At 45.3% G+C, this 27,800-nt stretch overlaps 1 protein-coding gene across 1 annotated transcript in view; it reads left to right on the plus strand.

The window, feature by feature from the left end:
* Positions 1 to 27,797, plus strand: part of nemf (nuclear export mediator factor) — a 45,864-nt gene extending 18,067 nt beyond the window's left edge. Inside the window, exons 12-32 of the mRNA XM_084310965.1 lie at positions 424 to 632; positions 1,141 to 1,323; positions 1,570 to 1,633; positions 1,733 to 1,821; positions 9,245 to 9,348; positions 10,246 to 10,308; positions 10,430 to 10,542; positions 10,776 to 10,833; positions 12,124 to 12,182; positions 13,280 to 13,400; positions 17,064 to 17,391; positions 17,972 to 18,014; positions 18,134 to 18,183; positions 21,890 to 22,058; positions 22,751 to 22,828; positions 25,391 to 25,618; positions 25,825 to 25,860; positions 26,246 to 26,352; positions 26,494 to 26,537; positions 26,677 to 26,756; positions 26,946 to 27,797. Coding sequence (XP_084167091.1) covers positions 424 to 632; positions 1,141 to 1,323; positions 1,570 to 1,633; positions 1,733 to 1,821; positions 9,245 to 9,348; positions 10,246 to 10,308; positions 10,430 to 10,542; positions 10,776 to 10,833; positions 12,124 to 12,182; positions 13,280 to 13,400; positions 17,064 to 17,391; positions 17,972 to 18,014; positions 18,134 to 18,183; positions 21,890 to 22,058; positions 22,751 to 22,828; positions 25,391 to 25,618; positions 25,825 to 25,860; positions 26,246 to 26,352; positions 26,494 to 26,537; positions 26,677 to 26,756; positions 26,946 to 27,023 — 2,304 coding nt within the window. The 3' untranslated portion in view covers positions 27,024 to 27,797. The remainder of the gene's footprint in view (positions 1 to 423; positions 633 to 1,140; positions 1,324 to 1,569; positions 1,634 to 1,732; positions 1,822 to 9,244; positions 9,349 to 10,245; positions 10,309 to 10,429; positions 10,543 to 10,775; positions 10,834 to 12,123; positions 12,183 to 13,279; positions 13,401 to 17,063; positions 17,392 to 17,971; positions 18,015 to 18,133; positions 18,184 to 21,889; positions 22,059 to 22,750; positions 22,829 to 25,390; positions 25,619 to 25,824; positions 25,861 to 26,245; positions 26,353 to 26,493; positions 26,538 to 26,676; positions 26,757 to 26,945) is intronic.
* Positions 27,798 to 27,800: the final 3 nt, after the last annotated feature.

A 27,800-nucleotide genomic window follows, 5' to 3' on the forward strand; every position in this document is an offset into this window, starting at 1 on the left:
AATCATTAATTTAGCTGTAATCATTAATTTAGCTGTCATAAGCATTCATCGTTTAATATGCCTGTTTATTAAAGGGCCAAAAGAACTAGTTTTTGCACATAATCTCACACACATCCAAAAACTCTAAGCAGATGTAATTAACTAAATAAATGTCATCAATCATTGTCCATGAGGATATCACTGTTGGCCACATTCAAACTAATTTACTCTCCATACCTGTCAAACTAAATTAATGTGTGGAAAACAGTTTTAGAGTTTTTGGATGTGTGTGAGATTCTGTTCTAAATAAATCGACATTGCTTTTTTGGTGAAGTGCCCCTTTAACCGATAAATATATTCTTGATTAATAACTGCTGATATAACTCGCTCGCAGTTCACGGATGATGAGAATGTAATTGTGTGTTCTCTGCGTGCTGCCTGCAGGAGGTGGACCGTGTGAAGGGTGAGCTGGTGGAGATGAACCTGCCGATGGTGGAGAGAGCCCTCCAGGTGGTCCGCAGCGCCCTGGCTAACCAGGTGGACTGGAACGAGATAGGCGCCATCGTCAAGGAAGCCCAGGCCGCTGGAGACCCTGTGGCCTGCGCCATCAAGGAGCTGAAGCTGCAGACCAACCACATCACCATGCTTTTGAAGTGAGGGGCCGTTGTTGAAATGGAGACTTAAAAAGTACTGTGAATCAATGTCTCGTCATTGGACTCAACTTCATTGACCTATCCCAAACCCTGCCCTCTTTTCTTGATCCTCCAATCGCAACTGTTGCTTCCCCTGAATCAATTGGGCCAAGCTTGAAACTTCTATGGTGTCTTCTGTGTTATTGCAGACGTGTAATATTCAGTAAAGTTTCCATCGGGATACTCAACTCACACTCAGCCTTTGCCAGCTGTCTCCAGTTGGCCAATTAGGCGCCCTTAAAAACCCTCAAATTGGTGTGGCTGGGTAGGTCTAAGCCCTCGCCTACCACCACAGAGACCCGGGTTCAATTCCAGCGTTGCTCAGTCGTCCCTACGAAGTCTACACCCTCCCCAGGCCTACAGTAGGGCAGCGCAGCGACCAGGAAGGCAATTGGCATAATGACAAAGGTTAAAAAACTAAATCTCAAACTGATACTGTAATAAACCCACTTATTTTTTTACCTTCCAGGAACCCATACATTTCAGAGGAAGACATGGAGGAAGATGAGGAGGAGGAGGTGGTGGTTGAAGAGGTGAAGAAAGGGAAGAAGAACAAGAATAAAGACAAAGGACAGAAGAACAAGCTACAGAAGAACAAGCCCATGTTGGTGGACATGGATCTCAGCCTGTCTGCTTACGCCAATGCCAAGAAGTAGGTTGAAGTGGACAGCCAGGCGTATACTTTAGACTTTTATAAGCTGACACTTGCCAGAGTCCAGACCTTTTTAATCCGCCCACTCCAACCACAGAGTCGACAGATTCTCATGGTCTGGCATCTTGAGAAACAGTTGTTTCTCTGGCATCACGAGAAACAGTGGTTTCTCGGTTGAAAAAGCAGTCATCCAGTGAATGCCGCGGTGGTTAGATACAGCTGATTGAATCCTCTCTGTCATCCTAGGTACTATGACCACAAACGCACCGCAGCAAAGAAGGAACAGAAAACCGTGGAGGCAGCACATAAGGTGATGAGGCAGCATTCATTCACACTCCTCATCTAACCTTTAGTACTTTTTGATTTAGAATATGTTATTATCTTATTTTCCACTTTCATGTCATGCTAGGCTTTCAAATCTGCTGAGAAAAAGACCAAGCAAACACTAAAAGAGGTCCAGACCGTGACAACCATTCAGAAAGCCAGAAAAGTGTACTGGTAAGACCCAGAATCTTCTTACCATCTATATTAATCTCTTTTATATTCTACTGGTGCATTGACACAATGTACAGTAATATTTGTCACTCATCCACTCTCACCTCTAACCCTTAACATAACGAAGGTTATCCTATAACCTTAGTTATATGAGTAATAGCGAGCGCTCTGCTCTATATTGGGATATTCCCTGTCACCTACTGTGACCTTGAAAGTTTCCTGCCACAATGCACCTACACCTGTCCCGCCACGCCCACTTCCGCCCATGTATTTAAGCGAGGGGTGTGACCGTACTTCCGCTCTTCCCTAGTCTTGACCGTTTATTCGGAAGACAATTAGGGGCCCTCAGTGAGTGAGAGCAGAGCGCTTGCTATTACTCATATAACTAGGGTTATAGGATAACCTTCGTTATATTTCGCAATAGCTCTGCTCTATATTGGGACACAAGAGCGGAGCAGAGCGGAGAGCCCGACAAATGCACCCGCTGAGGTCCCCTACAACCATCAGAACACCGGGGAGGGTCCGGGCCCCCCTACCCCCCCTAGTGAGGGGTGGGGGGGGGGGGGGGGAACAGGACAACGACTGTGCGAAAGAGGGGACAGCACCCAACAAACGCACAGGTTGAGCAGACCGCGGGACAGAAGGGCCCGCAACTATCTGACTGCGCGCTCCGCCCGCCACCAGGGAACGTACGTGAAAATGTAAGCCCGTGTTACCGCTTCCACACCTCGTGGGGTCGGGTCGTTAAACCCCGACGCTGCCCGCGAGGCGTCCCGAGGGGTCGGGATTCCAAACCCCGACCCCGCGGTCGGAGCAGCGGGGCGCGAAGGAGGTCCCAGCCCCAGGCCACTCAAGGCAGGCTTGCCGCCGAGGCCAGGGGCCAGGACCCGACAAAGGGGACCTGGTGAGGTCAACGAGGCCGCGGCATCGATACCTCTCCAGGCGTTTACTCGTGACACCACCCTCTACACCGCCAGCACATCGGACAGGGCCTACAACAGCTGAATGCCCTTCTCCGCCTGGCATGCCGCGAGGACCCCCAGAGGAAAAGGCTCTGAAAAACTCCCGGAGGAGGAGGTTCTCTCTCCGAGGAGGAGGCTCCGCTGAGGGGGGGGGGGAGGCTCCGAAGAACTTCCTGAGGAGGCTCTGAAAACTCCCTGAGGAGGAGGCACTGAAGTTCTCTGAGGAGGCTTTCCCCCATGTGGTCAGCTGGCATACCGGGGAGACAAACACTCCAAAAGAGGAGATTGATCCCTTAACCCAGGCCGACAGGTAACAAGAGTAAAGCTCGACCTGCGCCCGGAGGACTGTGAACTACACAGGAGCGCGTAGAGGGGCTGACTGTAAAAAAACAGTATCCCGACGGGGGGGAGGGGAGGGTGTTCGGCATGCCGTGCACAAAGTCACGGACCCTGACTCCGCCAGTAAACTGACCTTGCCACGAACCCTGACCCCGCCAGTCTATTAATCCCGTGGGATTGGGGTTCAGAGAAAGAGTTCGACACAGTTGGCAGATGTCATAAAATATGCGGGCATGCCGGGGAGACAACCATCCCAACAGAAAAGGTTGCTCCCTTAACCCATTCAAAAACCGGGAAACACAACTGCGCGTATATAGAGGCTATTAGGGGTGTAAAGGTACGCGGATACGTACTGTACCGCGTCAATGTGGTCCTCCGGTACAGTACGGGCTGTGCACCGTACGATTGCAACGGTGCGGAACCTTTTTTTGCGGAACTTAAATCCCCCCGGCCCCACGTAATTTATCAACAACACTGCGGTCTGCTGTGAACATTATAAAACAAACGTGTGTTTAACCGACCGTGAATTAAAGTGTCAATGCTGTTTGTCATTTTAACAGCAGATACTTTCTTAAATGCCATCCTCCCGACAGAACGGTGTTGACGGGGAGCTCTGATGGGTTCGCTTGGTGGTGTTATTAGCATTGAACAGCTAACCGAAAGCTAGCATCAACTAACGTTAAAGGTTTAGCCATAACGTTACCTTGGCTAAAGTTGGGGCTATTCATAATCCAGCAATAATGGCTGCAGACCTGCAAGCAAAGTACAGCAAGTTGGCAAACGAGTATTTCAACGTAAATCACATTTTCACCAGTAAAGTTAGTCTTTCCATCTCCCGGTAGCTCATGCTAGCTAACCTAGCTCACGTTAACGTTGTCACTGAACCACCTCGCGTACACAATTAATGACATGTTGCGGACAGCCATATCGGTGACAATGTTTAGCTTTTAGTGCCAAATGATAAGAGTCTGAGGCGGAGTCTCAAAAGAGAATGTTGAATATTTATTGTGCAAAAATCACAACAGATCCTCTGTGCTACTTCAACGGAGCCTTCTCTGGAAGCAAGTGCAGCAACGAATAATGTCTGTGTGGAATGTGGATCATTGGAGTAGGGTATATCTGCAGTGCTGCAGCCCCATACTCATTGTATAGATTTGTATTAAATTAAATCTTTTTTAATGTATGCACAGGCTTAAAAAAGGGTTAACCCAGGTCGACAGGTAACAAGGGCAAGCGGGGAGGGAGGGGTGAAATGAATGAGAGAACTTTCTAACATTTTTACAGAGAAGGTACAATACAGTACGGCTCAACACACACAACTGTTAAGGGGCATGCAGATCAGATGAAGACGTTTGTCTTGTTTACATCGGGGTCCCCCATTTTCAACTCGTCCTTGTTATGACACACAACATTCATGACATCAGCCCCTGTGGCGTCCGGCCCGCCCTGGCATTTTCCCCCCGGAAAAGCTCAGGGCCCTTTGGGTTAACGGAACATATCTGTGACCCGGCGGGCACCGGGTTGAACTGATCCGGTCCGGCGCGACCAGGATGAGTCCCGTGCCCTTTCACGCTGTCGCCCTTCTCCAAAGGAGAGAGGGATAGGTACACGTTTCGGAAAAAAACACCACAGGAGGCGCCACCAAGACGGTCTGCATACGCGAACGCACAGCTCCCGGTGGCCCACCTAATGGGCGTGAAACCCCCCTGTCGATGTATGATCTACCCCGTCATTTCCCCCCGGAAATGTACACGAGCCCTCGAGCTAGTCTAGTGAGCTGGCGCTCGGTAGAGAAAAAAAACCTTAAGAAACGCCGTTTATGCCGTTGGACAGACCAGGGCGTGCTGGCCCCGAAGGTTGTTTCAAATAAACACCTGAGAGCATGCCCGGGCCAGCGCTGATACCGGTCCCGTAAGACCAAGCGCTGATATGTAGGCTCGTAAAACCCGAGAACGGTGGCGGGCGAATTCTGACAAGAAAGAGCCCCCACAACGTTTCTCCCCCCTGTCTGGGTAAAAACAGGAGGGACCCGGTCCCAAAGGACGCACAGGGTTTATATACGCAGCCTGGGAAAAAAACATCCGTAACAAATTCCGCTCACACGAGAGGGGAAGACGCCAGGTTTATCCCGGAGAGAGCTCACATTTGACAACGTGAGTTGAGACCTGCCACGCAGACCTCAACTCATGGACAGATCTCGGGCCAATAAGAAAACGTAAAAGCCTGTGACGTTAACAATGGCCGGGAACCCCAGCCCCACCCACTAAGTTTGGTGTGGGCAAGGGGAATCCTCCTCCCCGTGACGAGGGAGGGACGACGTCGAGGGAGCTGACTGGGCGGAATCCTACGCACTTGTGTGATGACGCTAGAGCGCACGAGGGACTCCGAGTGAGAAAGATGTGCGCTCGTTTTGAGCCACGTCCTCCCCATCCAGTCAGTATTTTAAAGGATATAACCATATCCAAAGGGGCGGGTTTATCCTCACCCCCCCCAACCAACCCCACGTAAATACGAAACATGCAAGAGGTGAAAACAGAGCCGCTACCAGTGTCACAAATGAAAGGCACATACAAGCGTGTTTGCTTTATTGCATTGCACAACCAAAACACAACAGCTAACCACTAACAATGGGGGCAGGCCGCGTCTGTTTAAAAGGCGCGTCCACTGAAAACTCATGGCTCTGTTTCATAAGCGGAAAACTTGTTGCCCGCCATGTTTTTCACTTTATCACGTAAAGCGACATACCGGCGGGATGAAGAGAGGGACAAAAGCCCTTGGCTACGTGCTAATGTACATTGCTTTGCAAAGCTAACACAAATAGCAACACGTTTGTTTAAAAAACGTGTTCCCACATGAATCGCGTAACTCTCCTCATATACAAGAAAAACGCTTCCCGATAATACTTAATAATACTTTAAACAGAAAGGACAGCGGCCCTCATTGCTTATTTCGTACGCATACCCAAAATACAGTGAATAATCACACGTTTGTTATAACAAAAACCGTCACACTCGAAAGAGGGACTTTTTATTTAACACATTGAGTGCCACGCCCCTTCCGGGAAGTGACCACTTCCGTGCCGCCCATTAATCCCATGTAAACGTAGTTGTAGTTTGTAGAACTAAACCTATATTGTATAGTATCGCTATGGGTATAATAACGCCCTCGAGTCTCATTGAGCTACTTCTGGTCAACGTGCAAAAAACAGATTATTTTTTCATCCGTACATTTCCGTTTGATACCGTTTTGAATATGAACATAGTCCGGCCGCTTTTGAGCAATTCCAGGGAAAAGACACGAAAACAGCGTTTTTGTGTAATTCAATAAACACGTTGTAATTTTTCGCCTGATTATCGGATCTTTCTGAAATCAACGCTAGATCATCACTATTATCCTTTGTGGTGCACGCATGCAATGTGGTTTAGACTGGCGCACCCCCCCCCCCCCCTGCATCCCAACGGCAGAACAGCCAGACACACAAACATAATATAGCTTCAATCGCAGTAGAAATAAATATCAGATCAAAGCAAGCTTTCATATATTGTGTCCTTATCTGGTCTCTGAAGTAATGAAAAAAAAAGAATCCAATAATCTCATCGCCATTCCAGTTATCCACAGCGATCGTCCCTCCGACGTTATTGGGCATTGCTCTTCAACGGGCGGGCGGGGTCAGTTGTCCAAGCCATCCCTATAAGCGTGTGTTTTGCCGGAGTGTTTAGGACTCGCCGCAGCTCGGTATAGAAAATAAACGAACCCATTTCTAACCGGGTGCATTACTGGCCGAAGGCGTTAGAGGGCGGTATAATACTGTCTGCCAGCTTAGACACACTCAGAACAGTATGCACATGGTGCCCCGCTGAATTATGAATGGATATAGATAATAAAAGAAATACCGTGACAAATACGTTTCCGGCACTCAACGATCGGATGACAGAACCGTAGATCTACGTGAACGGCACTGAAAGTGTTAACATAGTATTTTGAGGGGGGGGGGGGATAATAGGGTGGGAAACATGACAGCCGGAGAGGGGGAACAGAGCCATCATCTTCCGCCGCGCGTGGAGCGTCCTCACTAGACGGCCCGGGAGGGGGGGGGGGGGGGGGGTCGGTTTGGGGGTGCAGCTTGCGCTCACAGGTCCCTACCTTTCCCCCCAGGCGCAGGGTAGCTGTCGAGGTACGCTGTCGAACTCTCTCCCTCTGTGGCGAGCCTTCTTGCTGGTGCTGGCGCCAGCGGCTGCGCTGGCTGTAGCCCTGCGGCACCGTTGGTGGTTGGTCGCTGTGGGTGGTTGGTCGCCGTGGGTGGTTGGTCACCGTGGAGCCGGGCCGGGGGAAGTGTTGGACGAGGATCGACCGCTGCTCCTCCATCTCCTTACAGGCGACCGTCACCTCGTTGATGGCAGAGCCGAAGAGCCCACCGTCGGAGAGAGGGGCCAGGAGGAGGGGTAGTCTCCTTCGCTCGTCCAACGATGCCTGCTCCAGCCACAGGTGTTGCTGAGTCAGGGTAGCCAGGTCGAGCATATTCCCCGCAGCTATGGCCTGTAGCTGGGTTAGGTGCAGGATGGCACCTAACGCCTGCACGTGGAAGAATCGCTCCTCTGGGTCCAGGTCCTCCCCGCCCACCATCAGCCCCGACTGGAAGCGTGCCAGCTGCGTGATGTTAAGAGGACGCCGCCAGGCTCTGTGTCGAGGCGATGTAGCTGCCGGGCCGACCTCCCCTTCGGAAGAGGCTTCTTCCGGGGCTCCCACACCATCTCAGGGCAAAGGACGGCTGCCATCGGGTTGTCAAGCCATGGCACGCCGTCCTTTAGACCCTGGACCAGACCCTCTACCTGCGTGAAAGAGGCAGGTAGGCGGGGGTCAGGCTGACGATTCCTGTCCCGAGTCATGTAGGCGCCCATGGCTGGGAAGGCCGGGCACACAATGCTCGGCTCCCTCAGCGGGTGGCGTTGGAACGCATTGCCTCCCATGTCGTCGGGAACAGGTGCCGGCAGGGGCGTCGGTAATGGAATACCATTAGCGCACTCAGCTGCCACCATCAGCTCAGGGAAGAGAGCCTGCAGCTCTCCCTGCGTTCTCTCCTCCGCCTTGCTCGCATCCCTCGCGCACGGGTAGCCTGAACCACTTGATAGGTGGGAGCTGAAGCCCGACGCTGTAGAAGGGGCGTCTCGCCACGGAGTTGGTAAGTTCAACCCAGTCTCCGAGTACGAGGCTTCCCGGTGTGAAACCAGAGCCTGGGGCTCTGATTCCGCCGGGGCGTCGAAGAGAAATTCCCCTACCCCCTCCATATAATTTTCAGTTTTCATCAGATGCAATGGAGAGGCAACGGGGGAACCCCCCCTCGGGGCCAGCTGTTCCGCAGAACCGAACGCATCCGGTCCTGCGTACTGAGCACTGCCGCCAGACCACCCACCCCCGCTGCTCACCGCCACGTGACGGGAGCGAGCAGAGGCGGAGAGCTTACGCCGCAAGTTGTCACCCACCAAAGACACCATCGGACCAGCCGACTGTCTCTCGTGGGGACGCTGGAGCCGGAAGGCCACCTCACTGGGGAGGGGCGCTCGACAGCTGCCGGGCGGCACGCACCCAGCTCTGCGCGCCGCTGAGGCTCGCCTTCCTGCCACAAACGTGGAGTCAGGGAACCTCCGCGGCGCACGGAGGAGGTCGCGACATTGGTGCTGGTGGAGACCTGAACGGTAGTTCCCAGGTCCCGGTGGTGATGTCATTTTCCAACTTGGAAAAAAGGACAGCAACATAAAACTAAATCTAAGCTAATAATTCTCTTTTCGCTTCTGAAGTGTGCTTGTAGCCACGGACTTCCAAGAGTGAAAGATGAGGGAAGAGCAGAAGTACGGTCACACCCCTCGCTTAAATACATGGGTGGAAGTGGGCGTGGCCGGACAGGTGTAGGTGCATTGTGGCAGGACACTTTCAAGGTCACAGTAGGTGACAGGGAATATCCCAATATAGAGCAGAGCGCAGAGCTATTGCGAAATATAACAATCAATACTAACCTCATTATATTCTACCAATGCATTGACACATTCTACTGTACTGTATATTCCATGGAAAAATACCGATATCCATTGCTCTCTCTCTTTCTCTCTCCCTCTCCTCTCCCTCGTCAGGTTTGAGAAGTTCTTGTGGTTCATCAGCTCAGAGAATTACCTGGTCATCGCAGGACGGGACCAGCAGCAGAACGAGATGATCGTGAAGCGCTACTTAAGGGCCGGTAAGAGATAAACTTGTTTAGACACACACACACACACACACACACACACACACACACACACACACACACACACACACACACACACCAGGGCATGTGAGCGGCGCGGGGAGCGGGCGGTTTTGACGTGAGCGAGGAGTGGGTTTTAAAATGGGTCGGCGCGACGTCCGGAGCGAGAGTTCTCCTCCGCTCCAATCCGCTCCGGGCCGCTCACAGTGGTTTAACACTGATGTAATATACATGTAGTACAATGCCAAAGCAACAGGTGGCGATGTACAAACATGAAGGCCATTTTCAACCAATGAGAAGGGTGAACCGTCACTCACATCCTGTTAGACAAAAGTATATGCCGCCATTGTTGTTGTCGTTAGCTTACATGCTAACGTGAATGGCCGCGACCATAGCATTGTGGCTAGGCGAGCTACCATCACTTAGAAGAGGTAGTGAATGGATAAACAACGTTATTTAACATTGCAGAATGGGTACAATTACAATACGGCTCAATACAAACAATTGTTAAGGGGCCCAAGGGGTGTAGACTGTTGTAGTTTGGTCAAATCAAGCGAATTGACATCATGCTCCAAAAAAAGAAAAAAAAGATTCTGTGGAGCGATGTGGCGCGGGGAGCGCTTGTTTCGTAAATGAAGGTGAGCGGTGAGCGACTTGGGGGGGTGGGCCAACATGAGCGGATGGGAGTGGAACCAGACGTCTAGAGCGAAGAGCGGATTTTTCGAGCACTCCGATCCGCTCACATGCACTGACACACACACACACACACACACACACACACACACACACACACACACACACACACACACACACACACAGAGACAGACACACATGCTCGCCCTACAACACAGTGCTAGCTTAACCTCTAATGAAGAGCATTTGTGTATTCAGGTGATATCTATGTTCACGCTGACCTCCACGGAGCAACCAGCTGTGTGATCAAAAACCCCTCAGGTAAAACTGGCCACCAGCGTTCAGCTCTTATATCTTTTTCTTATACAGTATATATCCTCAATTTCTTTCCCCCATTATTTTCTATTGCTCTTCTCTCTCTCTCTCCCCCTCCCTCTCTCAGGTATTCCAATCCCTCCCCGCAGCCTGACGGAGGCGGGCACTATGTCCGTGTGCTACAGTGCTGCCTGGGACGCCAAGGTCATCACCAGTGCATGGTGGGTCCACCATCATCAGGTGAGTCATCGGTACCCTTCCATGCGATTGGCTGGCTGGTGTGGGTGTGGTGGTCAGATGTTGTGGTCAGATGTTTATTCATTTCTGCAACAAGTGAACAGTTTTATTACAGAAATGAATAGATACATCAAATTAAATAAATGAACAAGCAGAAATGTGTCAAAAAGAATATCCTTCAACCAAAAGATAAATAATGTTCTGTTAATTGATCCTGAGTGTTGTCTTTGGGACAGGTGTCCAAAACGGCTCCCACTGGAGAATACCTGACCACTGGAAGCTTCATGATCAGAGGTATGGAACCCCTCAGGTCAAGGTGCACCAACACTGATGTAGGACAGGCCACTTACATGTGAAGGTGCACCTAACGGATTCAGATTCCTTTAATGAGCCATATGTGTAAACACATTGGTAATTGTTATGGCAATTACAGTATATGCATTTTTACATAGATCTTTTTTCCACATAACAAACAGCAACAACAGACACGGGACAAGGACAGTGCAGTGAAGGATTAATAATTTGAATAAATATATATATATATAAGTGTATACAGTGTAAGGTAAAGTGCAGAGTTACAGGTCAGTCCCAGTGCAGTATTTTTGCCAGAGTCATTGTTATTGTGCCAGTGTCACTTGGGGGCGGGGGACCTGAGGCATTGATCAGCCTGGCGGCTGAGGGGGAAAAACTCAGTCTGTGACGAGCTTTCACAGCTTTTGGGACCCTCTGACTTCTCCCAGAGGGGAGCAGGGTGAAGAGGCTGTGGCCGGGGGTGGGAGGGGTCGGCCATGATCTTTCTTGCCCTCTTCAGCCCCCTGAAGTCGTACAGGGACCTGAGGGAGGGCAGGGCACAGCCGATCACCCTCTCCGCGAAGCGAATCACCCCCGCTGCAGCTTGGCGAGATATTTTGCCGCTGCAGCGGGGAACCAGGAGATGATGGAGTGGGTGAGAATTGATTCGATGATGGCCGTGTATTTTGGGCCATCATGGTCGGAGGAAGAACATCCTCTTTTGGGCCTTTTTAAGCAGGCCCATGATGTTTTGCTCCCACTTCAAATCCTGGGAGATGGTCATGCCTAGAAAGTGGCATGCCTCCACGGAGGCCACCTGGGTGCCTCCCAGTATGATGGGAGGTGGCAGGGCTGCTTTCCTCCGGAAGTCCACTACCATCTCCACTGTCTTTAGAGCATTGAGCTCAAGGTTGTTGCAGCTGCACCAGCTCTGCAGCCTCTCGATCTCCCTCCTGTAGGCCGACTCATCCCCCCTGGAGATGAGACCCACCAGGGTGGTGTTGTCAGCAAATTTCCGGAGTTTGACCGAGGGGTGGAGAGAGACACAGCTGTTGGTGTACAGGGAGAACAGTAGTGGGGACAGGACGCAGCCCTGCGGGGAACCGGTGCTGGTGGACCTAGAGCTGGAAATGCTCTTCCCCAGCTTCACCCGCTGAGACCTGTTGGACAGGAAGTCGGGAATCCACCTGCGACTGCGACCTAACACTGATGTATGACAGGCCACTTACATGTGAAGGTGCACCTAACACTGATGTATGACAGGCCACTTACAGGTGATTTCCATCTCCACAGGGAAGAAGAACTTCATGCCGCCCTCTTACCTGATGATGGGCTTCAGCTTCCTCTTCAAGGTAAACACTATAATTTGCTTCACTTCACAACACGGCTCCTATCTGCCTATGGCATTATCAACGACCCCTCTGGTCATCCAGCCGCAGGCCTATTTGTCCCCCTCCCCTCGGGCAGACGCTATCGCTCTATCACATGCTCTACCTCTCGGTTTACTAAAAGTTTCTTCCCCAGTGCTGTGCGCAGCCTGAATAACTCAAAGACCAAATGCTAGATTTGTATGTTATTTAATATTTTTATTTGGTGTGTTACTAGTCAGGTTGTGGAAGTGCTGTTTTGTGTGTCTGTGCATTACGCACTTTACTATGATATGCACTTTAGGGGATGTTGATCTTAACCTTAGCATGTCTTTTATTTTTATTTTTTTTATTTTTTTTCCCCCTCCTTTTTCCTCCGATTTTCTCCCATCCCAATGTTAGTCGTTATGCCAATTCCCAATCCCCTTCCTGGTCGCTGCGCACTTACCCCCCACAGTCGGTCTGGGAGAGTGAAGGCTATCACATGCTTCCTCCGACACACGTCTAGCCAATCAACCACTTCTTTTCACCTGGCAGCGCGGACTCTCACTGAGAGGGTGTAACGTGTGGAAGGATCACACTACCCCCCTTAGATCCTATCCGCGCTGAGCGGGCGCCCCGACCGAACTGTAGGAGTCGCTGTTTACAACGACCCGGACCCACCCCGCCAGCTTTCCCACCCTCTAATACTGCCAATTGTATTAGTGTGAACGGCCAGCCAAGCTGGTGACAACGCCGGGAGCTGGATTCGAACAGGCGAATCCAGTGTCTCCAGCGTTGGTGACGAACGCAATCTCCGCTACGCCACCTGACCGCCAGCATTTGTCCTTTTATACTGTCTGTGTTCTTACTGTCCATGTTCTTTTGTACTGTGTCTGCTCTGTTCCTGTATTGGTTTAGTTGTAGACACACTATTGCTCTGTACCTGTATTCCAATGTGGATTCGTCCATACATGGCAAATAAAATCTCTGATCTCTGATCCATGTTGGAGTGGCATGGTATGTTTTTGATGACACTTTTGAGTGTCAACAATGGCACAATCAATATAAACATTTGTATGTGTGCGTGTGTGTGTGTGTAGGTAGATGAGCAGTGTGTGTTTAGACACCGTGGAGAGAGGAAGGTGAAGACTATTGATGAGGACATGGAGCAGGTGACATCCAGCACTGCTGATCTGCTAGATGACGGAGAGGAGCTGATCGGTATGGGACACACACACACACACACACTATAGCTACACACAGGATGAAAGACAATAGTTGATCTGATTCTACATGAAGGCTTGGGGGTGGAAGGGTATACATGGCATTTGGGGTTAAATCAAATTAACAAAATACTGTATATCATTGTCAAATACAAGCCCCATTTCATTCTTGCATGAGGAAGGATAATAACGATAATCTAGCGTTGATTTCAGGAAGATTTGATAATCAGGCGAAAAATGAAAACGTGATAAGTGGATTCCACTAAAACGCTATTATCACGTCTTTTCCTGGGATTACTAAGAATCACCAAAACTATACTCCTATTCAAAACGGTATAAAATGGAAATGTACGGATGAAAAAACAATCTGTTTTTTGCATGTTGACCAGAAGCAACTCACTGACAATCAACAGTGTTATTAGACCCATAGCTATAATATAGATATATTTTAAGCACTCGCAAATTTCGCAGTCTCCCCATTGATTAAAGCGATGACGTTCTAGCCAGAAGGTAGACGGCGACCCCTGGCGCTGAATGAGTTAATGGACTCATCACACAATATCAACACAATATAGAGGATATTAATGGACTCATCACACAATATCAACACAATATAGGGAGGTGTAGTCTGACGTCACTTGTTGTTCCACCCGTATAGAGATTTATCATTGGGGAAATGGATTATTGGCTATTGTAACAATTCTGCCGCATGAACATTGGCAAGCTTTCCATTTTTGCACAAAATGAGTTCCCTTCTACCACTAACATGATTGTTTAAGCATTTTTGGTTGAAACAAAGGTAGTTATAAGGTTTTTAATTTGTCGTAAAAAAAAAAGAACTACATTTACCACTAGGCAGCCTGTTGTTCAGTACGCTATGCTATTGGTCTGTTAGGCTGTCGCCTTATCCCCGTCACGGGTCATAGTAACAAGCTAGCTAGCTAACGTTAACATTACCCCGCTAAATGCTATTACGTAGCATTATTTCTACTGTCGTGAACCATTTTAAATCTGGGCATGTAGAGGAGTTTCGGGAACGAGTAAAATGTGCAGGTCCTCTTCTCAGACCTGTGGGGCAAACACTGCACACGCATCATGCCGGTTAGCAAGCTAACTAGCTAGCTACACGTCACGGCATGTTGATACGATAGTAGCCCCTTTCGTGACTGTGATGCACTCGGTGCATCACAGTCACGAAAGGGGCTACCACGATAGCTAACTAACGTTAACCTTACAAACTCAAAAACCTTATAACTACTACTACTGTCGTGTCCATAAGTTCCCTGGCAGAATACTTTGTTTGTGAGGACAAACGTATACAAAGAGGAGAGAGAGAACCATTTTAAATCTGGGCATGTTAGTTTCGGGAATGCTGGCTAGCAAGCTAGCTAGCTACTAACGTCATGTAAAAACAATATTAACGTTATAAACTATACACAATATCTACAACGAAACAATGATTTACATTAGTATTTACAGTGATTTAATATGCAGCGAAATAACGTTATACGATTTAAAATATAAATACAAATATGGTAATGTGATTGTTGCTTTTAAATGTATAAAGCAAAAAGTCATGCACTTCCAAGAAACATTCAAGAATTGTTCTTTGATAGGGAGGGGGGTTATAATCTGAGGGGAGAACACAATTTAAAGGTGCTAAACATACGCACTACCATGAGAAAACACTGCATCTCGATATGTGGAGTGAAACTGTGGAACAGTCTAAATGTGGTGCTAAAGCAATGTCCAAACATGAGACAATTCAAACTGATGTATAAGGAAATTATGTTCACAAGGTACAGGTATGAGGAAGGGACTTGATATTCACGGGTGTTACATTTTTATTTTGTTTTCTATTTTATTTTATTTTATACATATATATTTTTTGTTTTGCATATATATATATTTTTTTTCTTCTTTTCTTTTTTATGTTTAAAATAGTACACTCATTTGAGTAGTGGAAAAGGGGTAGGATTAAATAAGTGTATACTTCTTCCTACTCCTTTTCGAACATGCAGATTGAGTTGTTTTGCTTTTTTTGTTATTGTTTGTTGTATTCATTGCATGTTCGAAATAAAGACTTCAAATCAAATCAAATCAAAAATGGTGGTTGGCTTTAGAGATTAATGGTTATGACCATCAGAGAGATACTAGCCACAGATTCAGGGTCAGTTATTTTCCCATTGTACGAATTGTTAAGCTTATGGAATGTAAGGGAAATCTGATCCTAGGTCTGTGACTAAAGCCAGGCGTCTACGCTGTGGTGACGTCAGTCAGCAGCGCCAAATAGCAGTGTATCTGGTAAAGCCATAGCTTTAGGCTAACGGAAAAGAAAAAAAACGTGACACCCGGTCTGCAACAGGGGAAACTGCATTATCGAGACAGCGCCAATACCAGGATCTGGCCGGTACTGCACTTTCGGAGTCCCGATAGGCCGTTTCCAGCCAAAATACAGCTCTGTGACATTGAGTAGGATATTAAAATGGAATAAAAGCAAAACCGAGTGGTAACGTATATATACTGGGTTGGCCTTTTAACACATTGATTGCCAATGTGTTGGCGCGCCGGTCTAAATCACATTGCATGCGTGCACGACGAAGGATAATAATGATGATCTATCGTTGATTTCAGGAAGATCCGATAATCGGGGGAAAAATGACAACGTGTTTATTGAATTACACAAAAACGCTGTTTTCGTGTCTTTTCCCTGGAATTGCTCAGAAGCGGCCGGACTACAGATGCAGCACTGACAATTCAGATCCCTTCTGCTGCTGTTCTGCTGCTCCTCTGCCACTTTAGAACTAGCACTCAGGTGTTATATTTCGGGGGCTGGTGTCTGGCTTCCAAAGTGAACAAAGGGAGGGTACTTCACTTAAGTGCTCCCCCAGGGACTGCCCTCAGACCCCCAAGATAATTTTTAATAAGTGGGTTTGGGGCAGTCTGACTTTGGGTACTGCCCATATATTAGTGTTGCAATGCATGATAAGTAAACAGTGAAAAAAGCGAAGGAATCGGATGGAGCTGGGGCGTTTGGGACTAATACAAATTTATGATGAAAAAGTCTCCCCAGTGGGAGGCAGTGGAGGTGTGAAATCTGGCCCGGTCCAGAACAATAGGAGTCACAAAATCAGTTTTGCCCGTGGAGTGGTGGAGTAGCAGCAGAGGAGCAGCAGAGGTTTTATTTTTCAGTGCTGGATCTGTATGTTCATATTAAAAACGGTATAAAACGGAAATGTATGGATGAAACGTTTTGCACTTTGACCAGAAGCAGCTCACTGAGACTCGAGGGCGTTATTATACCCATAGCTATACTATAAAATATAGGTTTAACTCTACAAACTAGAACTACGTTTACATGGGTTTAATGGGCGGCACGGAAGGGGTCACTTCCCAGAAGGGGCGTGGCACTCAATGTGTTAAGGATGGCGCCCAATCACGTATATATACGTGATTGGCCGCGAATCGGTTAATGGACTCATTACACAATATCAACACAAAATAGAGGATATTAATTAATGGACTCATCACACAAACAAGAAGACACTTTCTGTTCTCCTGTAGAGTTAATTAAGGCCTAACGCTACTTACCTTGACGAGCCCCTTCAGGCTCAGAGCTCTGGGTAGAATCGGGTGTGAGCCGTCTCCTTCGCTCCCACAGGAGACGACAGCAGTAACGAAGGAGACGCCGAGGAGCAAGGAGGAGGGGACGGAGAGAAGAATGGAGAGACGGTGAAGATAGAGAAGGAACATGAGGAGGAAGAGGAGGAGGAGGAGGAGGATGATGATGATGATGATGATGAGGAGGAGGAGGAAGAAGAGGAAGACGGAGCAAGCAAAGAACTAGCCCCCGTTCCCGAGGAGATGAAAGAGGAAGAAGAGGAGGATAAAGAGGAAGGGATGGAAGCCGAGGTGAAGAAGGATGGAGGAAGTGGAGAGATTAGTTTTCCAGACACCACCATCTCCCTCTCCCATTTACAGTCCACCAGGTAATATTCTCACCTGTCATCGGTCGTCTGGTAGTCGGAAGGTTCCCGGTTCGATTCTGGTTCTTCCCGGTTCGATTCCGGTTCTTCCTGGCAGCGTGTCGAAGTGTCATTGAGCAAGATGCTTAACCCCCTAACTGATCTCGATGAGCAGGTTGGCACCTTGCATGGTCGCCGCCGCCGTCGGTGTGTGAATGTGTGAGTAAATGGATGAATGTGAGGCACAAGTTGTAAAGCGCTTTGGATAAAAGTGTTACAGTATATAAATTCAGACCATTTATATCAGTGCTGGAAGATCCCCGGTCAGCTATTCTCCCATTAGCTATGGAATTCTATATCCATAGACAATTCTAATTTAATATTTTTTATTATTATTATTTTGTTATTCTTATACGTCAATATGACATTATTGTTGTTGTTGTTGTTACTATTGCTATCTGATAATAATGCTATTTATTTTATAATAACAACAATACAAATAATATTTATATAATTCATGATTGATATTCATAATAATAATCTTTATTATTTACTGTGGTGAATCTGACAAACTACAAACTAGATTTGTTTCACTCTTTTCCAGGGGCATTCAGAATGCTGGATTCAAAAAGGAAGTGGCTGCTCAGGTCAGTTGTTGTTATTCATAGATCAGCAACAGTTCCCCTAAGAAAGGACATAAACATTTCCTGAAGTATGATAATTAATGGTACTTTATGGTAATGTTAGCATTTATTTTCCCCTCCAGGCCGATTCAGACGCGCAGGTGACGAAGCACATGTCGGCGAAGCAGAGAAGGTGAGATAATGGAACAGAAACACAACACCACACGAGGCCTGCAGCGATGCACACCGCACTCTAGTTCCCTGTGTTTCCCACAGTATAAGTACAGTATAGTTCCACTATTATTTCATTCACTAGACTAGAGGTTTATAAAAAAGAAGCAGGGAAGCTGGACCAGCACTCTCAGGTTCAAGTATTTAATGGCAGCCTGAAACAAACATGTTTCGGAATTCTTATTCCTTCGTCAGTGTTATAGCTAGAGGTTAGCAGCACAGCGAGAGAATGTTAGAATGATTATTCTTTTTTTTTAATTCTTTTTTTTAGCATTTTTTACAGCTTTATTTGGCCACGCAGGACCGACAGAGGAGAGGGTGAACGGGAGGAGAGGTGGGGAGGACATGCGACAAATAACGACGGGAGCTGGGATCGAACCCGGGTCGGCCGCGTAGGTGCGCGAGGCACTATGGTATGCGCCACGAGGGCGCCCCTAGAATGATTATCATAGGTTTTTATATCATCTGCATTATATCCAGGGCTGAAAAAAGCCTTTGCAATATGGCAGAGTACAATATCCAAATCACAGGAAGCTGCATTATGTTAAAGGGGCACGCCAACATTATGGAAAATGCACTTACAGTCTTCCCCAGAGTTGGACAAGAAGATAGATACCGGTTACCTCTCTGTGTGTTCAGTAGAAAGCTATCTGGCTGCAAGCTAGCCTAGCTTAGCACAAATTAAAGGAAGTGGATATGGTGTCAAAATACTCCTCCTTATATACATTTTTAACATTCAAAGCTTCTATTGAAGTATTCAAAAAAAATTATTAAATCAACTTTATTTATTTTTTTATCCACTTTCTCCCATTTTCTATTTTTCTCCCATCCCAATTTCGTATAGTCCAATTCAACCCTCCCCTGTCTCGAACGCTGTTTCTTGCCTCCCACAAGCCGGCTGCAATGTGGACGAAGCCATACATAGCACGAGTCCCCTCCGATACTCGAGGTAGCAGCAGTCGCATATTTTCACCTGCGCGGCGTGATCTTTCAGCGTCAGGGGTCTGCGCTTTGGAGGGGCGCCGCCCCCATCGCTTCTTGATTCTACTGCGCAGGCGCACAAACCGACCTGTAGGAGTCGCTGTCCACAACGTCCGATCCCCACCCCGCAGTTTTCCCTCCCCCTAATACTGCCAATTGTATTAGTACGGATGACCAGCCAAACTGAAAACAATGTGGAGAGCTGGGCTCGAACCCAGCGTCTCCAGCATTGGTGGTGAATGCCTTGCCCACTGCACCACTGCACCACCTAATCAACTTTCTTTAATGAATATAACTCATCAGTTTTGTCAACATAAATAATCCAATAAGGGCACGGTTGGTACGAAAGTGATGGTGACGTCTTGATGGAGCGCTGAGTGCCAAGCGGATGCAGATAGGCTACATAATTTATGATAAATGTTTTATTAAAATGTTTATGACGAGTCCTATACTATAATAGTATAATATTAGTGTAGCCTAATCTTTATCTGCAACTGTGAAGAAAAACCTCATTGGTTTAAACAGAATGAATAGACACATAAAAAAATATATATTATATATATATAGAAAAATGTAAATGTATTCAAAATAAAAAATTCAAATGTTGATTTATAATTCGAATGTCAACATTATGAGTTTGAAGCTACTAACTATTCGGTACAGCCCTAATTGCGATCATCTACTACTGGTCTATTGAAGGTTCCCAACCACAGCCTAAAGAAAATCGGGGATGCAGCCTTTGCAAACTATGCACCAAGGTTATGGAACACACTACCTATGGACATTAGGGAAGCTAGATCTCTAAATATCTTCAAAAATAAGCTAAAAACGTACTAATTCACCATAGCCTTTTAATACACTCCGCTGCTGAGTGTACTGATTACACTATTTTACTCTGTCCATTCTATTTTACTCTTTTATGACCTCTGAGGGGCCGTGTCCACAGCCAGCTTTTTATGAGTTGCCAGCTCCTTTCTGTCATTAATTTCTATGCTAAAGACGCGACAGGCGCGCTCCTTTTCCCAGCGCTGCGCCTCGCGTTTTAGCGCTCTCTGCGGCTAGCGTTTTTGGGCGGAGTGATCCCAGCGCATAAAGTTGAAAATAGTTCAACTTTTGGAGAGGAGCGCCGCTCATCAAGGTCACTTTTTTCGACCGACCAATCAAAATCAAGCAAGTGGCGGAGCCGCGGGAGTCGCGAGACTCAAGCAGATTGAGGTCCAACGCTCTGGGCATGCATATTTTTGATTTTCAAAGCGGTCCGCCTTGAAAAAAACGCTATCTGTGGACACGGCCCCTTAAACTGTTCTAAACTGTCAGGTATCGAACTATGTGAGTGTCAAGCAGGAAAAAAGACTGTCAGGTTTTTAAAACTGTGTGGGGGACCCAGGCCTAGAACTGCGCCCTGAGAGGAAGGTTTGAAGGGTCAAAGTGGGTATCAAACAGGAAGGAAGACTGTCACGTTCTAAACTGGATATCAAACAGGGAAGGTAAAGACTGTTTTAAACTGTTAAACAGTCATTCAGAACTACCTTATTGCACTGCTGCATCATTTTACTCTGTCCATTCTATATTACTTTTTATTACAAATTCTAAACTGTCAGGTATTAAACTGTGTGGGTATCAAGCTAGAATAAAGACTGTCAGGCTTTAAAACTGTGTAGGACCCAGGCCTAGAACTGCGCCCTGAGAGAGGGAACTATGCCCTTAGAGGGAGGTTTGCCCTGAGTGGGAGGTTCGAAGGGTCAAAGTGGGTATCAAACAGGAGGGAAGACTGTCAGGTTTTAAACTGTGGATACCAAACAGAAGGTAAAGACGACTTTAAACTGTTAAACAGTAATCCAGAACTATTTGATTGCACTGTACAATTTTTCTTATTTTATATGTCTGCACTTTATGTGCTCATTTTATGCCTGTTATATTCTACTATTTGATTGCACTGCACTATTGTACTATTTTACTCTGTCTATGCTATCTTATTCTTTTTATTATTGTCTATTTTTAAAACTGAATCGAACCATAAACATGGTGGCCTATTGGGATGTTAGATCCTAATGTGAAAAAAAGATTTTATATGTCTGCACTTTATGTGCTCATTTTCTGTTGTAAAGCACTTTGAGCTGCAATTTTGTATGAAAGGTGCTATACAAATAAAGAGTATTATTATTATTACAGACTTAAGAAAACATCTTTGTTTGGTGAACTGCAAAGATAATTTCAATGAAAGTGAGAATAATGATGCCAATCTATCATTCCCTCCTAATATCGTGAATCATATCGCAATTGCAACATTAGTCATAATTATCGCAATTATATATATTTATTTTTACAGATTGTTCAGCCCTATTAGGGTGGTGATATACTGGTCTTTTGGGCAACATTTTTGTCTCAACAGGTTCATACTGATTCATTCTATGGCAACCTCTTGTTGCACAGATACATTCTATTGTATATAATGTATGTCTCACTTTATTTCCTGTTGGCAACCACATTGACCTATCATGTTGCCCAGTGTATCACCACCTTTAATTATATACAATTAAACAACTCACATCTATGAACAACATGCATCTATGTATTACATCATATCAAACAACAAAGTGCTTCTCCGGTAGGGGTCCCTAAGACCAGATATCAATGAATGATGTCCAGTTCTCTCAGATCTACTCTCTCTCTCTTTTCCTCTTTAGAGACGGGAAGAAGAAGCAGACACATGATGGTTCTGAAGCACAGACTGACGCGGAGGAGAAGTCTGAGCGCACACCTGCTGGCCCTCCAGCCAATCAGGCTTCTAAAAAAGGAGGAGGAGCAGCAGCAACAGCAGCAGCTTCCCAGTCACTTCTGAAGAGGGGTCAGAAGGTGAGAAAGAACATCATGTAATATTTATCAGTTAAAAAATAGATAAAAATAGAACTCTCATTGATGAGTACAAAAATGAGGAGCTCTAAAATTGTTATTTTATGTTTTTATTTCTATTTGGGTTATTCTTTTTTATTTTCATGTTTATTTTGTTTGTTATTTTATGTTTGTAAGAGATTTTGTTTATGTATGATATTGTGAGAAAGGGCCAGGACTAGATAAGCATTAAGCTTCCTTCTGCTCCTTCTCAAACTCATTTATCATTTAATGAAGAATGTAAGATTTCATTGTAAATTTGTTTCTTTAGTTTATCATTTTTATTTTTATATGGTTGATTGTTTGAGATCAAATAAACTCAACTCAATATCAATTTCTGACATCAGGGAATTTGGTGTCAATCTCAATATTATTATACACCGATATTTGTGTGTCTCTGTGTGTATCTGCTGTCATTGGCAGCTGCACAGTGTGGAGGAGGTGTTGCTTTCTGTACCTTTGAAGCAGCACTATGTTATGCCGTCTGCCTGATTATCTGATATGCTTTCAACCTCAGCCTGGTTTGTTGAGCATAATGTGTAACTGGCAGGGATCTTTTGCAATATGAATATGTAGGTCCCTTCCCTGTTTGTAATTGTACGTGGACATATATAAGTTATTCAACTCAGTTTTTTTCTCCTGTGGTGTGATTGAAGAACAAGCTGAAGAAGATGAAGGAGAAGTACAAGGACCAGGATGAGGAGGACCGAGAACTGATGATGCAGCTGCTTGGGGTGAGGAGGACAACACCTGGCCTGTGCTTTAGCTTAGGGCTGGGCGATATAACGATAACGATAAATATCGCGATATATTTTAATAATCGATATCGAATATCGAAATTTTAAAAAAAAATCGTTTTTTTTTTTTTTTTTTATACCTGCAACAGGGCAGTTTTAAAACCAGAGACAGTGGACAGACTTGTCTTTCTTGCCTGCAACTTAAAGTAATGGCTTTGCTTGTCCAAATGACAATACTGACCAAATTCAGATTTCTTTTTCTCTTGTCCATTTATTTTGTTTGCTTTCTAATTTAAAATACATTTTGAAACCGTCTGTACACAGTAGGCTATGTGTGCTAGCAGAACTAGACTCCAGTCACGAGTCACAGTGCACATGTGCGGTGGTTTGTCCACCAAAAAAGCGCCAAAAGATCGAAAATAAACGAGCAGAGCCAGAACTGTTCAACTCCTCTGGAGCCACAGCCAGCAGAGAAGCCGGTTTACCTTAGCTTTTAAACCAGCTGCAGCCTGAGAACTGGAGTGTGAGGGGATGTAACACTAAAGATGACAATGACAAAGAATTGCTGCAAAATAAACATACATCTGTTGTTAAAAAAAAAAGCTTTTTTTTTTTTTTATATAATTCTTTTTATACTTATAACAATTCGATAATTATCGATATCAAGAAATAAAATAAAATTATCATATCGTTATCGCGATATGATTTTTTTCCATATCACCCAGCCCTACTTTAGCTTCACCTATTTTATAAACCTATGCATTTATATATATTTTGATAATTTATTTTTAATTTTCTTTCTTTTCTTTTACGTGAAATATAAAAAAAAATAAAACATAACACACAATACAATAATAATAGACAGGACTTCACAGGACAATAATAGTACTAACACCTATGCATTTACGTATATATTAAAATAATTGTTTTTATGTATAAATAATTCTACAAATCTCTTGATTACATCAATATTGTGCTGTCGGAACACTATTATGTTTACCTACCTTGTTTAACTCATTGGACGCCACGGATTAGCCCCATCCTGTAGTAGCTACCGCCACCGTTGTAAACGGTGGGAGTCGCTCACCTTGTTTGCAGGGCTATAACTATTTATTATAGCTATGGATGCAAGGAATATTTTTTCCATCCATACATTCTCGTTTTATACCGTGGTGAATATAAGTATGGTTTTAGAGTGGTCTAGGCCAATTCCTGGGAGGCTAGTAATAGCCTGCGACGCATATTATACTTAATCCATTGGCATTTCGTCCCTATACACGCTACAATAAAAAATTCAAATGCATATGATCTGTATATTATGTTCCATCATGCATGCATGAAAGGGGGGGGGGGGGGTCGTTTCTGATTAATTGATTGTCAATAACGGCATTCGTTAGTACAACAGCATTAATTTTTTGGTGAATCTTTGTTACAACAAGACTGCTAGTACGGCAGTTTTATGTTCATACTGTACGTGACATGGTTTTCGTTTTGCCCTCTAGTGGTCAGAAAATTGTTAATGCAGCTTTAACATTTTAAGACTAAGCATAATTAAATCAACATACCATTACAGTTGTCCTTGCCACAGAACAGTTGCCAAGAATCTCAAATGTTATACTTCTAATTCAAGCTCTACTGAGCTGCTATGATGTTTACTATAACATACAGTTAGGTAGATAAATATTTGGACATTGGCACAATTTTCATAATTTGGGCCGACTTTCAGCTTTAATTTGAGGGTATTTACATCCAAATCAGGTGAACATTGCACCCCCCTATTTATGGGACCAAAGGTAATTGGACAAACTAACAATCATCAATCAAATTGTCACTTTTAATACTTCTTTGCCTTAGAAAACTTTTGATTTCGCAGTATGCTTCGGGTCATTGTCCATCTGCATTGTGAAGCATTTAGCTGAATATGAGCAGATAATATTGCCATAAACACTTCAGAATTGAGAATTCATCCTGCTGCTTTTGTCAGCAATCACATCATCAATAAATACAAGGGAACCAGTTCTATTGGCAGCCATACATGCCTACACCATAACAATACCACCACCATGCTTCACTGATGATTGGATCATGAGCAGTTCCTTTCCTTCTCCATACTCTTCTCTTCCCATCATTCTGGTACAAGTCGATCTTTGGCTCATCTGCCCATAGGATGTTGTTCCAGAACTGTAGAGGCTTTCTTAGATGTTTTGGCAAACCTGTTTTTGTGGTGAACCCTCTTTATTCACTATGGAGAAGTCTTCTCTTGATTGGACCTCATATTGAGAGTTGAATACCACACTTGAAATTAACTTTAGACCTTTCATCTGCTCCTTGTAAATGAGGGAATAACGCACACCTGGCCATGGAACAGCTGAGCACTTTAAAAAGGGTATATATACAAACTGTTGTGATTCCTACACCGTTCACCCGATTTGGATGCAAGAAATGATGAAAATTGTGTCGTCCAAATATCTATGGACCTGACTGTGGTATAAACCATGACATTAATATTACTATAACCTTAACATTACCATGAAACATCCACTACCCTTTGTCTTCCAGTCTGCTGGTGCCGCTAAGGTGAAGGTGGTGAAAGGGAAGAAGGGGAAGAAGGGAAAGGGCAAAGAGGAGCCTGTCAGGAAAGCCCCTCAGAAGCCGCCTCAGAAACCCTGTAGCGTGGAGGCAGCCGGGACGAACCCAGTGAGGACAGAAGGGGGGGAGGAGGAGGTGGCGGTGGTGGAGGGACAGCCCGGAGTGGAAGGAGGTGCTGCTGCTGAACAGGAGGACAAGGTGAGGAGGTGTCACACTCTCCTGCTGAATACTAAATAGATCTGCTACCCCAGTAGCCTCACAGCTGCAGAACCGAAGTGTTGTGATGGGTACGAGCGGTATGGGAAAGGCGGGCCTGGCGGTATGGGAAAGGTTGTGTCGTGGTGACACCACATTTGCATATGAACTCAAAGCAGAGTTACTAACATCTGTTTCCTCCCTTTCAGGAAGATGATGTGGATCAGGACAACCCTGGAGTAGAGGTGGGTTCCTTCACATGGTTACATCCATCTATCGGTACACACCACAAGGCCCAGGATAAATTAACCCTGAAAGTTCTTTAAATGCCCTTGAAATAAATAAAAAAATTAGGTGCAAAAAATCCACTTGGGGGGAAAAAAGGGATTTATGAATGAACTCTTTGAGGTGTATGATCACAAAAAACACACCTCAAACGGTAAAGAAATCAATTTGTTTAGACAAACAAGCCTCCCAGAAAGTCAGACAAACATCATGAAATAGGCCTACTCCTTGTCGATATCCTTCTCTGTTCAAGGGATGTTTATAGATAGAAATGCATGTCAAACCGTTGTTCAGTTTACTCCTCTCATATAATTTAGTAACCATACTTGTTTTCCGTCTCACCAGGAAGCAGAAGATCTATTGAACTCTCTGACTGGGCAGCCTCATCCTGAAGACGTGCTGCTGTTCTCTGTGCCAGTCTGTGCTCCCTACACGGCACTCTCAAACTACAAGTATGTGCATCACAAGTACTATTCTCAAGGACCATGGCGTTTGTGTGAGAGAAGGAGCAAGAAAGAGAAAATATGCGTGTAAGTGAAGTGAGAGCTAATGAGTTGTTAGTGAGAGCTAATGAGTTGTTTGTTCGCCCACAGACACAAGGTGAAATTAACTCCAGGGACCCAGAAGAAAGGAAAAGGTATGATTGGTGATGCTTTGATATTCAGAGTTAGATAATTTTTTATTTTATTTTTCCATCACTCGGCTAAGATAATTAAGAATGAATAGAACAACAATCTAAACATATGGAGTCTAATTGGTGGTTGTGTCTCATCTAGCGGCCCGCACTGCAGTTTTCAGCTTCATGAAAGCCAGGGAGACCTCCGCCAGAGAGAAAGATCTGTTCCGCAGTGTAAAGGTAAACAAACCTGTGTGTGTCACTTTTATTAAACTGGGTCAGGCAATTTGGTAAGAATTCACTTAGCAAAGTTAATGGAAAATCAATATGTAGAGTGTAAATGATATGGTAGCATTGAATATGGACAGTCTAGGATCTCTAGATATAGTATTACGTCAAATCCTCTTAACATTCTCTTATGTGTTACAGGACACCGACCTCTCCAGAAACATACCAGGCAAAGTCAAAGTGTCTGCACCCAACCTGCTGGCAGCCAAGAAGAAATGACACACGAGGTCACATGCAGGCCTGCTCTTAACCACAACCTCCAGGACATAATGCAAATTCAACCAAACCCTGCAATGCTTGCAAATTTGGCCACTTATGCAACGTTGTAGCGACAAGGAAAAATCTTCACTTTTCAATTGCAATATTTACAATTTCACAGAAATTGGAAATTGCATTGCAAAATCGAGCATTTTGGGTCGCAATAATCACATAAAAAAAACCTGCAAAGACCTGGTGGGTCTGTTAACTGTAGGTATATTGTCAAAACCAAACAGATCAGACTGCCAACAGGGGACTTCATCAATGCCTTTTCATTGCCTTGATAACCTCAGATACCATACAGTATGACTAGATATCGAGGACTAGATCATATAATTCCAGTGCTTTTGAGATGTGATCACTAGAGCACAGCACCACTGCACCAAGGAGTTGGGATGTCAGCAATTTGACACGGATTGTGGATATTTTGACATTCAAAACATCAGATTGAAGTTTGACTTGGCGTGTCTGTTTATTCTCCTTGATTCAAAATTGACATTTTAAAACATGTATTTTACAATAAAAATATCAAAGGAAAATTGTGCACATCAAATAGAAAATTATAGTGAGAAGAGGAACTTTTTAGTGCAATGTGGCTCAACATCAATGTACCTACAGCAACATTTGTTTACTCAATAAATATGAATTTGAATGCTACAGAAGCCACTTCTGAAATGGTTAACACAAAAGTAAGAAGGCCTTTTAAAACCCTTTTTCAGTAGGACTAATAATTAAACA

The sequence above is a fragment of the Notolepis coatsorum genome (genome assembly GCF_963971535.1).
Source record: "Notolepis coatsorum genome assembly, chromosome: 3".
In the NCBI taxonomy this organism is placed as follows: domain Eukaryota; kingdom Metazoa; phylum Chordata; class Actinopteri; order Aulopiformes; family Paralepididae; genus Notolepis; species Notolepis coatsorum.